The sequence below is a fragment of the Theropithecus gelada genome, chromosome 19, assembly GCF_003255815.1.
Source record: "Theropithecus gelada isolate Dixy chromosome 19, Tgel_1.0, whole genome shotgun sequence".
Classification (NCBI taxonomy): domain Eukaryota; kingdom Metazoa; phylum Chordata; class Mammalia; order Primates; family Cercopithecidae; genus Theropithecus; species Theropithecus gelada.
Genome location: NC_037687.1, coordinates 32,222,704 through 32,233,901, shown reverse-complemented (window position 1 = coordinate 32,233,901; position 11,198 = coordinate 32,222,704). Strand labels below are relative to the sequence as shown.

The window sequence follows — 11,198 nt, the reverse complement described above, 5'->3', positions numbered from 1 at the left end:
TGTCTCTGCATGTCTGCCCCTCTCAGCGTTTGTGTCTGTGGAGGCTCACAGTTTCTCTGTGCATTTCTGTCCACCTGTGACCCCATTTCTGTCTCTTTTTGGCTCTGGGTCTCTGTGTCCATGTTCACGTCTCTGTCTTTCTAGTTCTCTCCATGTCTTAGTGCCCGCAGTTCCCGCTCTGTGGTTCTCCATTTCCCTCTCTTATAGGGTCTCCACGTCTCCGCACCTTGCTGTGATTATCCCTCTGTCTCTCTTTTCTCCTTTCTTTGCACTTCCTTCTATGCATCCGTGGTATTTTCTCCCTCTCTCTTTGGGTCTTTGTCTGGCTCCTTCTCTCTCTACTCCCAACTCAGTCCCTCTGTTGCCAGTATGTCTCTCTGCCTATCTGTTTCTCTGTGTGTCTCTCTCTTTGAGCTTTAGTCTTGGCATCTCTGTGCACTCCACATGGGCCAGAGGTGCTGTGACAATAGAGATCAGAAGACTGATGGAATGAACTGTTTGTGGCAATAAGATACCAAATTATAAACAAGACCTGAGGCCATGCCAGGCAAGGGTTAAGTCACGCATCCCTACACTTATATAATAAACTATGTTCTAATTGCCACAAGGCTTTTCCTTTTTCTAGCAGCTAAACAAACACTGGCCTCAAGATATGCAATATTACAACAATTGCAGCCATCCATTGCCAGATGCTGACTAACTGAACCCCCTGTTCCACAACGCATAGCTACAGCATTAGTTGAATGAGAGACTGATTTCAGTAACTTTCTCCTGATAAGATACCACGGACCACAGACTGGTTCTGACTTTTGACAGAGGCTGTGCACTGAGTGCCTTCATATCCCTGCTTCATGTTTTCATACGAATGCATTCAACGGGATGCACTTAAATATTAAGCCTCCACCACCATGTAAAATGCATATTTGTCGTCAGTCACGATGGCTCACGCCTGTAATCCCGGCACTTTGGGAGGCCGAGGCAGGTGAATCACGAGGTCAGGAGTTCGAGACCAGCCTGGCCAACATGGTGAAACCCCGTCTCTACTAAAAATACAAAAATTAGCTGGGCCTGGTGGTGCATGCCTGTAATCCCAGCTTCTGGAGAGGCTGAGGCAGGAGAATGGCTTGAACCCAGGAGGCGGCGGTTGCAGTGAGCTGACATTGTGCCACTGCACTCCAGCCTGGGTGACAGAGCAAGACTCCATTTCAAAAAAAAAAAAAATGCATGTTTGCTTGTCACACATGTGTATGTCCACCTGTCCATGAATATTCATAGCTCCTTCTATAACCAGTTGAATACGTGCACGTAGCCAACCCACTCAGTGTAAATTCCTGCCTTGCCCTTCCCTCCCTTAAAGTGCCTGCTTCTGTTTTTTGGCAAGAAGCCACACTTCCAGTTTGCAGGTTGTGATCTGCTTCTTAAGAAACAAATCATCCAAATTCATGAACCCTGGAATTCTTTTTGATAACAGAGCCAAGAGTGCTCCACATGGGAGATCCATCTGGTCCCCAACCTGCTGTGTGACTTTGGGGGAGCCCTGCCCTCAGTTTTCCCATCTCTCTCCTGCCTAAGCCCTGGGTAATAGACATGGAGTCACTTTCAGCTCAGAGAGAAGCTTTATTCCTCAGGGCCCTCCTCAGGGCGGGGGCAGTAGGTAGGAAGACTCAGCCCTCAAACTTTTTCTTGCGGCCCTCCATTCCACTCAGTGCATCGATGTTCTTGCGCCAGTCTCCCACCTCCCGGTTTTCCTGGAGGATGGCAATAGAGTCAGAGATTAGGGTCTCTTCCTGGTCTCCAGTCTCTCAAGAATCCCTGTCTTCCCTCCAGCCTGTGGGGCCACTCTACCCTGGATGCCTGTCTAAGTGTCTAGTTCGGGAGCACTTCCCATCTTTTCAAGATAATCCCTGCCAATTTTCCCCGTAACTTCCTGTCCCCCTCATGCACTTCCTGTCCCCCCATGCACTTCCTGTCTTTCCCCATGCACTTCCTGTCTTTCCCCAGCACTTCCTGTCTTTTCCCATGCATTTCCTGTCTTTCCCCATGCACTTCCTGTCTCCCTCATGTACTTTCTGTCTTTCCTTATCCACTTCCTGTCTCCTTCCTGCACTTCCTATCTTTCCCCTACACTTTCTGTCTGCCTTATGCACTTCCTGTCTCCTTCCTTCTTACTGTAGTAGTTCATCCTTATCTGCAATTTTACTTTGTGTGGTTTCAGTAAACCATGGCCCAAAAATATTAAATGGAAAATTCCAGAAATAATTCATAAGTTTGATGGATTCTCATAGGACCTAGCCTAATGCTAGGTCACAATGCCTACGTCATCCACCTCACTTCATCTCAGCACATAGGCACTGTCATTTCACATCACAAGGAAAAGAAAGGTGACTACAGGGCCATAGGATATTTTGAGAAAGAGACCAATTCATATGAGTTTTATTACAATATGTTATAATTGTTCTATTTTACTATTATTATTATTATTATTATTATTATTATTTGAGACAGGGTCTGGTTCCCTCACCCAAGTTGGAGTGCAATCTCGACTCACTGCAGCCTCAACTTCCTGGGCTCAAGCTATCCTCTCACCTCAGACTCCTGAGTAGCTGGGACTACAGGTGTGTGCCATCATGCCCAGCTAACCTTTTTTTTTTTTTTTTTTTTTTGAGATGGAGTCTCCCACGGTTGCCAGGGCTGGAGTGCAGTGGTGAGATCTCAGCTCACTGCAACCTCTGCCTCCCAGGTTCAAGCAATTCTCCTGCCTCAGCCTCCCAAGTAGCTGGGATTACAGGCATCCACCACCACACCCAGCGAATCTTTGTATTTTTACTAGAGATGGGGTTTGACTGTGTTGGCCAGGCTGGTCTCAAACTCCTGACCTTATGATCCACCTGCCTTGGCCTCCCAAAGCGCTGAGATTACAGGTGTGAGTCACCACACCTGACAACTTTTGTATTTTTTGTAGAGACGGGGTCTTGCCATGTTTCCCAGGCTGGTCTCGAACTCCAGAGCTCAAGCAATCTGCCCGCCTTAGCATCCCAAAGTGTTGAGATTACAGGCATGAGCCACCATGCCCAGCCTTCTTTTATTATTATTTATTGTTAATCTCTTACTGTGTCTAATTTAGAAATGAAACTTTATCATAGGTATGTAGGTTTGTATAGGAAAAAAATTATATATAGGGTTCAGTACAATCCATGGTTTCAGGCATCCACTCCTGTCTTTCCTGTCTTCTTCTTTAAGATAGGGTCTTACTGTATTGCCCAGGCTGGAGTGCAGTGGAACAGTCATAGCTCACGGCACCCTCGATCTCATGGGCTCAAGCGATCTTCCTGCCTCAGCCTCCTGAGAAGCTGCATGCCACCACCATGACTAATCAATTTTAAAAAGAAATTTGTAGAAATTAAAACAATGTCGTGGTGGTGTGCACCTGTAGTCCCAGCTACTTGGGAGGCTGAGGCATGAGAATCACTTGATCCTGGGAGGCGGAGGTTGCGGTGAGCCGAGATGGCGTCACTGCACTCCAGCAGCCGAGATGGTGTCATTGCACTCCAGCCTGGGCAGCAGAGACTCCATCTCAAAAAAAAAAAGGAAATTAAAAAAAAAATTTTAAATCTCAAAGATTACAGGCATGAGCCCCTGCACCCAGCCCTTCATGCACCTCTTTGCTCTTACATGGACTTCCTGTAGCCCTAATGCACTTCCTGTCTTCCTCTTGCATTTTGGAGGACCCCGTACTAGCTAGCTGCTTCTACCCCCAACTTCAAGCACCGTCTGCCCTCCGGCTAGGCCCCAGGGTTGTTGGTACCCACAGCCCTTCCCCTCAGCATTCTCTTTCCTGGCCTTAGCCCACACTCACCTTCTCGGTGTCCTCCTTCTTCACCTGCTTGAGGTGGGCCCGCAGGTCCAGGGACTCCTTAGCCCGGGCCCCCAGCAGCGCCTGCATCATGGCATCTGCAGAGATCCTCACTCTCCGCAGGGTGGGCCGCTTAAACTTGCCCCGAAGGTCAAAGATCTTCTGGGTCAGATCTGCGATCTGGGGGGAGGCAGAATACAGGGGTGTGGATACTCCTGCCTCCATTTCCCCCTCACCCAACTCTTCCACCCTACACTCCTTCTTTATTCTCCTTATCTCGTCTTCCAGTACCGAGGCCTCATCCAGTCTCTTCCCAGCTTAGGCTACCAGTCTAAGCTTCTAATCCTGGAACTGAATCCCCCTCTTCATATGCTCCAGCCTCACCTCACAAAACCACTGGCATAACCTGGTCCAGCTACATGCAAATCACAATTCCCTGGCCAATGCCTGAGCTAATTTACCAACATGTGATGCCCTGAACATGTTCACTAACATATTTTCTGTTTCCCAACCCATGGCCTTCCATGTGCTGTTCCCTCTGCCTACAACAGCTTTCCTTGACTATATTGTACTCATCCTTCTGCCCCAGCCCTGCCAGGCTCACAGTTGTCCTGGGTCTCCTGGGATGTGCAGCCAAAAGCAGCTGCAAGGGGTCAGGCAGAGACCAAATACCAGGTATCTCACTACCCCGAAAGTACCCGAGCTGCCCATGCGTCCCACCTCTGTGATGTTCTTGATGACTTTTGCCTGTATGTCGTATCTCTCTTCATCCACCTTGTCCACACGGGCATGGAGCTGTCGGCACAAGTCCTGGAGGAGGAACGTGGTGTGTGTTTTTGGGGGAAGCCTGGAGGCCTGGAGACCTGAACCCCTGGGTCTGAGGGAGGAGGGGCTGGGGGCCTGGACTCCTGGGTCTGAGGGAGGAGGAGTTGGGGGCCTGGACTCCTGGGTCTGAGGGAGGAGGAGCTGGGCCTGGACTCCTGGGTCTGAGGGAGGAGGGGCTGGGGCCTGGACTCCTGGGTCTGAGGGAGGAGGGGCTGGGGCCTGGACTCCTGGGTCTGAGGGAGGAGGGGCTGAGGCCTGAACATCCGGCTCTGAGGGAGGAGGGGCTGGGGCCTGGACTCCTGTCTGGGATAGGAGGGCCACATGATCCTGAAGGAGTAGGTTGGAGCCAAGACTCCAGAGACCTGCACACAAAGGGTGTTAGGGGCCGGGAGTCCCACGAACCATATAGAATTGGGTAAGGACAGACATATTGGACGCCTGGGTCCCGAGCAGAAGAGGGGACAGAGGCTGTTCTGCTGAATTCCGGGGACTAGAAACCTCGGATCCCAGGCTGGGCAGGAGTACCTGCCTTGGGAGCCGGTACCTGCAGCTCCGCGAAGCCCAGCCCAGCCAACTCCAGCGGCTGGCAGCGCGTGCTCAGAGCGCGCCCCTTCTCTCCGCGCCGCTCCTCCGCCTCTCGCTCCAGCTCCTGCTTTGCAATCTGCAGCAGCAGGGTCTGCGGAGGGGTGGGAGGGAAGCGTAGCCCACCCGGGGCATCAGGATAAAGACCAGGCGTAGGGAACCCCGTCTGCCCTTCTAAACCCTCGAGTTTCGTCTCCACCTTTCCAAGGCCCCGCCCCACCCGGAGCAGGACTCCCCGATAAAGCCACGCCCCGAGCGGCCAAACCCCCCCCACTCCCGCCCACCTACCCCGAAAGCCCCACCCACTCTCAAGCTCCGCCCCCTGAGCACGTGCCTGCTCCTTCCCTGTACCTCCCGTGCTCACCTTCAGCTGCAATTTTCTCGAGGCGGAGATCTTAGATTTTTTCTGCCAGGGTGAGATGGAGCAAGGAAGCATCATGGAGGAGGATCCGGAGACGACGGTGGAGGGGACCTCAAGACACCCCCAGCAACCCCAGCCGGTCCAGATTTGGGCCCACTTCCAACTTGCGCCCTGAGTCTACGACAGGCCACGCCCCTCATTCCCATCCACCAATCCGGGTCTCTGGCTTTGGGTAGGCACTTCCCATCTATCCCTAATTAAATCCAAGGGCAACGGAGCTCCGCCCACAGGCGGCTGTCACCAATCCGAGTGTGACCCTTTGCAAAACTCCGCCCCTGAAGCCTCTCCGCGTAGTCCCCGCCCCCTTCGTAGCCTTGGCTCCTCCCCCCATTCCCAGGGTCTCGGCTCCTTCCAGCGCCTGTACTCGGCCCCCAGGAAGCCCCGTCCCACCTTGGCGTGCGGCTCCGTGGCGTAAGCGCGGTAGTTGGAGGAGCGGCGTCTGATTGGGGCTGGTGCAGGGCGAGGTTCCCCAGCCTGGGTTTGGAGGAGTGGGGACCCCATCACCACCAAGACGCCACCCAGCCCTTACCGTACCGCACCCTTTGCTAGGGCTGCAGCCTCCCGCCCCAGACCCCTCACTGCAGCGCCCACCCTGGCCCTGGGGGTCCCAGCCACGCCTTAGCCCGCTGCTCTCACCGCATCGCTGCTCCTGGAAGGAGAGAAACCGGGGAGGGGGGTTAGTGGTGGGCTGTGTCCTGTCTCCTAAGGGACCCCCGGAGGCCCCTCTGACCAAGAGGTCGGGGGACACCGCTTCCCCTTCCTCTGGTTCCAGGAGTCTGACTCGCAAACCCGCTTCCTTTCTTCAACCAAGAGCCCCTACCCCTACCTCACAGGCCAGGGGTCCAGCCTCTCAGCTCTGACCGCCCTTGGGAACCTGAGAGGTCGCCCCCAACTCCCACTGCCTTGGGGCATCACTCACTTATCCGCCATGCTGAGACTCAGGCCGGGAATGGCAGGAGGCGAGGACAGGGGCGTTTGGAGGGTCAGTGAGGGGACCGCCCGGGTGACCTTCAGGGTCCCAGGGACCGTCAGTCTCCTCCCGGCTGCTTGAGACTCCCCGAGGACACTGAGATAAAGGGCGAGGACAGAGACTAAATATACTGTCACCTCCTCCTCCCCTGCCCACCATGCGAGATAACGGGGCACGTGAGGGGCGGGGTGGGCCCTGCTCCAGCTGGATCACCAGCCACCTTGGGGCACAGGACTCCGGACCCTCCTCCCTCTGATCCTGGAGTCCTAGACCCCTCCTCCCTCAGACCCACAGAATGTCCAACCTCCCAGCCCCCTCCTTCCTCAGTCCTAGGACCCTGGGAGACCCCAGCCACTCCCTCAGACAAGGATCCCAGGCCCCCAGCCCCCTCTTCCCTCAGACCCAGGAGTCCAGATCCCCAGCCCCTCCTCCCTCAGACCCAGGAGTCCAGGCCCCCAGCCCCTCCTCCCTCAGACCCAGGAGTCCAGGCCCCCAGCCCCTCCTCCCTCGGACCCAGGAGTCCAGACCCCCAGCCCCTCCTCCCTCAGACCTAGGAGTCCAGGCCCGTCTTGTCCTCCCTCAGACCCACTGGTCAAGTCCCGGAAACCCAGGAATCTAGTTTCTGGCTTCCTCTGTCCACCACTCCTGGGTCTTTCTCTCCCAGCCCTGGAGACCGACATAGGACAGGAAAGACACTTGGACACACAGAGAGGTGGACATAACTTGCTTTACTTGAACCATCTGGGTGCTGACCAGGCCCTGGTGAGGAGACACCCCAGCCCCCAGTCAGCCACAGGGTGCCTGGGAACAAGGGGGCCAAAGTCAAGGGCTTGAGACTCAGGGTCAGATCCTAGACTGGGTTCAGAGCCTCAGAAGTGGAATTTGGAATTCTGAGAGAACAATCTAGAATTCTAGAAATAGAATCTCAGAAATAGAATTTGAAATTCTACCAACACTCCCAGGGTGGGGGTGGCGGGTACTGAGTGGGAATGATTAGAATAAAATTGAGGACTCCAGCAGCGGGCTTAGAATGGTATCAGCGGGTTCTCATCCTACAACCTGACTTTGGAAGTTGGAGATAAGGGGTATCTAGGGGTTGGGTCAACTCCAGTGTTGGAGTCTGACTCACAGTTGGACAGAGCCAAAGCCCCTTGGGGCTGAGCCAGAACCTCTGAGAGTGAACCTGGAGACTCAGAGGGCAGCTGGCAGGGCTCCCAGTGTGGGGTCCCGCCCTGCAGAGGCTGGGTCAGGCCCTCAGGGGCTGGGCTGCTGGCTTCAAGAGGCTGGGCCAGGACGTCAAGGGATGGAGTTCCGGGTTCCACAGCTGGGTCAGTGCTGCCCAGAGCCGAGTCCTGGGACTTGCAGAAACGTGCGAAGGTCTCTGAGGGCCTGGCCCGGGTCTGTGGAGCAAATCCAGCTGCCTGAGCTCGCTCCCCGACCTGGGTGTTGAATCCCTGCAGCTGCTCCTGCCGCACGTCCACCAGGTACCTGCAGATGGGAAGCGCCATGTCAGGGACCCAGATTTTGATCCCCAGCCGGGATGTTCCCCGCCCTCCACCCCACTGGCTCACCGGGCTAATTCCACAATCAGGTTCCCTCCAGGTGCCACACAGGCCCCAAGCTCGGGGCTGAGAAGATGGACCATCCTGCAGAGAGGACAGAGGACAAGCTGAGATTCAGCTGAGGGAGGAGGGGCTCTGGGAACCCAGACACTGAGGGAGGAGGGGCTGCAACACTGGAGTCTGGGTCCTGTGAAAGAAGGGAGCAGGAGGTCTGGACTCAGGGATCAGGGAGGAGGGGCTGGGTCTGGACTCCTGGGTCTGAGGGAGGAGGAAGCTGGGGTCTGGACTCCTGGGTCTGAGGGAGGAGGGGCTGGGGGTCTGGACTCCTGGGTCTGAGGGAGGAGGGGACTGGGGGTCTGGACTCCTGGGTCTGAGGGAGGAGGGACTGGGGTCTGGACTCCTGGGTCTGAGGGAGGAGGAGCTGGGGCCTGGACTCCTGGGTCAGAGGGAGGAGGGGCTGGGGCTGGACTCCTAGGTCTGAGGGAGGAGGGGCTGGACTCCTGGATCTGAAGGAGGAGGGGTTGGGGCACCCGGACTCCTGGGTCTGAGGGAGGAGGGCCTGGGGCTTGGGTTCCAGAGTCTGAGGGAGGAGGGGCTGGGGGCCTGGGCGTCTGGGTCTGAGGGAGGAGGGGCTGGGGCCCGGGCCTCCGGGGTCTGAAGGGGGGGGGGTTGGGGCGCCCGGACTCCTGGGTCTGAGGGAGGAGGGCCTGGGACTTGGGTTCCAGGGTCTGAAGGAGGAGGGGTTGGGGGCCTGATCCCGGGTCTTTGTGAGCACAGATGCCTCCTGCTTACCCACAGGCCACATAGAGGAGCTGGAACCGGCCATTGTAGCAGCTCTTGTGGTGGAGAGTCTCAGCAGAATTGAGTGGCAGGAAGTGGACAGTGAATGATTCCGGGGTGGGGGCTGCCGGAGGTAGGGGATAGAGGGGTCACCTCTGACGGGCAGAGCCATGAGGGCAGAAAGCCAGAGAGATACATAGAGCTGGGCAGAGCTGGGCAGGCACACAAGACTTGGAGATAACACTTTTTGTCCTCTTGAAGCTTTTAAAAAAATCTTTCGCCGGGCGCGGTGGCTGAAGCCTGTAATCCCAGCACTTTGGGAGGCCGAGACGGGCGGATCACGAGGTCAGGAGATCGAGACCATCCTGGCGAACACGGTGAAACCCCGTCTCTACTAAAAAATACAAAAAGACTAGCCGGGCGAGGTGGCAGGCGCCTGTAGTCCCAGCTACTTGGGAGGCTGAGGCAGGAGAATGGCGTAAACCCGGGAGGCGGAGCTTGCAGTGAGCTGAGATCCGGCCACTGTACTCCAGCCTGGGCGACAGAGTCAGACTCCATCTCAAAAAAATAAAATAAAATAAAAAAAAATCTTTCCTCTGAGGTGGATTCCTGGAAAGTTCTGGGAAGGTCAGCCCAGCAGGCAGAGGCTCACTGTACAGATCAGGCAACTGAGACTAGAGAGGGAAAGAGGGTGGGTAGCCAGGGCCACATGTGACATGCCCTGTCGGACAGACACTCAGGGAGGGCCAGGTTGGAGGATGGCTGGAAGGAGGCCCAGCGCGGATCCAGGGTGCAGGATGGTGTCCAAGGGAGAGCTGGGACCCAGCACCCTGTGAGAATATTCTTGGATAGCTCAGCCCTTTGCAGATAAGATTGAATTCTACTAGTGGAATTCAGAATCCTAAGCATGCTCTCAGAATTTAGGAAAGGGAGAGAAAGAGAAGAGAGGAAAAGACAGAATATCAAGAAGCCGTCACTTGCCCAGGCATTCCAAATCATGTCAGTCCACACTCCAGTGTGAAACACTTGGAGGCTGGAGTCCCTGGCTTACCTGTTGTCCCTGGCCTACCCGGGACTTACCTGGAGTCCTGGCTTACCTGTTGTTATCCCTGGCTTACCTGTTATCATCCCTGGCTTACCTGTTATCCCTGGCTTACCTGTTATCCCTGGCTTACCTGGAGTCCCTGGCTTACCTGGAGTCCTGGCTTACCTGTTGTTATCCGTGGCTTACCTGGAGTCCCTGGCTTATCTGGGACTTACCTGGAGTCCCTGGCTCCGGGCTTGCCTCCGAGCGCTGCTGCTCCTCCGGGTCCCCCCGGCTGGCTCTCGCGCGCCCCCAGGCGGCCACCTCGCGGAGCAGCTCTGTCACGTTGTGTTGCGTGATCTCCCCGGCCGTCTAGGGGTAGAAGGGGCGTGGCCAGACGTCGGGGCCGGGATGGCGGGGCGGGGCTTAGAACGCGGGGAGTCCTCGGTCCAGGACTAGAACTCCCGCAGCTGCTTGGAGGATGTGAAGTGGGGCGGGACCTATCCCACGGGGATGGGGCCTGTTCCCTGAATGGAGTCGTCCCCGCCCAGCGACGGGTTGGGTCTGGAGCTGGGGGCGGGGCCTGCGGTGGAGGCGGGGCCTTGAGCACCCACCCACCCCCAGCCCCACTCCCACCCCCAGCCCCAGCCTCGCCGCGCACCTTGACCGGCTGTCCGTTGCTGGTCCGCAGAAGGCTCTCGTCGTCTGCTTCGATGCCGAAGGCCACGAAGGGCCCCGTGGCGATGTCCCCCCAGTACCCGCGCGCTGCCACGCGCTCCCCGCGCTGGAAAAGGAGGGAGAGAGGAGGCGGGTGAGGTCGAGGCTGGGGACCCTGACTCCTGGGTCTCCGAGAAGCAGCAGTGGGCCAGGACAGGCAGTGGACACGCACGTAGCTCAGGAGGCGACCCGACGCCAGGGTCCGGTTGGGCACGTGATAGGCGCTGGAGTCCCTGAGTTCAAAGGCGACGCCTGTGTCCCGCCAGCGTCGGAACTCCTGGGTGTGAATGACTTGGGCCTGGGGTGGGGGGCAGGAAGAAGGGAGCCCTCAATGAACCCAGCATGGAGGGACCCCTACACCATCCTCCCTCAGACCCAGGAGTCCAGACTCCAGCCCCTCCTCCCTCAGACCCAGGAGTCCAGACCCCAGCCCCTCCTCCCTCAGACCCAGGGGTCCAGACCCC

General features: G+C 56.6%; 2 protein-coding genes across 2 annotated transcripts in view; both read right to left on the bottom strand.

The window, feature by feature from the left end:
* Positions 1-1,597: 1,597 nt before the first annotated feature.
* On the bottom strand, positions 1,598-6,743 carry TNNI3 (troponin I3, cardiac type). The gene is made up of 8 exons (XM_025367427.1): positions 6,601-6,743; positions 6,318-6,330; positions 6,072-6,155; positions 5,625-5,666; positions 5,223-5,354; positions 4,574-4,663; positions 3,857-4,033; positions 1,598-1,748 (listed from the first exon to the last, which is right to left on the bottom strand). Exons 1-8 carry the CDS (start codon positions 6,609-6,611, stop codon positions 1,665-1,667), a joined length of 633 nt encoding a protein of 210 aa, XP_025223212.1. The 5' UTR covers positions 6,612-6,743; the 3' UTR covers positions 1,598-1,664.
* A 619-nt stretch (positions 6,744-7,362) lies between these two features.
* LOC112611943 (dynein assembly factor 3, axonemal) overlaps positions 7,363-11,198 on the bottom strand; it is an 18,895-nt gene continuing 15,059 nt past the window's right edge. The window contains exons 2-7 of the mRNA XM_025365898.1: positions 10,907-11,032; positions 10,679-10,801; positions 10,254-10,389; positions 9,006-9,117; positions 8,223-8,297; positions 7,363-8,139 (exon numbers count right to left, since the gene is read on the bottom strand). Of these exons, the coding sequence (XP_025221683.1) occupies positions 7,704-8,139; positions 8,223-8,297; positions 9,006-9,117; positions 10,254-10,389; positions 10,679-10,801; positions 10,907-11,032 (1,008 nt within the window). The 3' untranslated portion in view covers positions 7,363-7,703. The remainder of the gene's footprint in view (positions 8,140-8,222; positions 8,298-9,005; positions 9,118-10,253; positions 10,390-10,678; positions 10,802-10,906; positions 11,033-11,198) is intronic.

Coding starts and splice junctions, on each gene's coding strand:
- TNNI3 (XM_025367427.1), bottom strand. Junction 5,667..6,071: donor CCACGGAGCCGCACGCCAAG/GTGGGACGGGGC, acceptor TCACCCTGGCAG/AAAAAATCTAAGATCTCCGC. Junction 5,355..5,624: donor CGAGAAAATTGCAGCTGAAG/GTGAGCACGGGA, acceptor ACCCCTCCGCAG/ACCCTGCTGCTGCAGATTGC.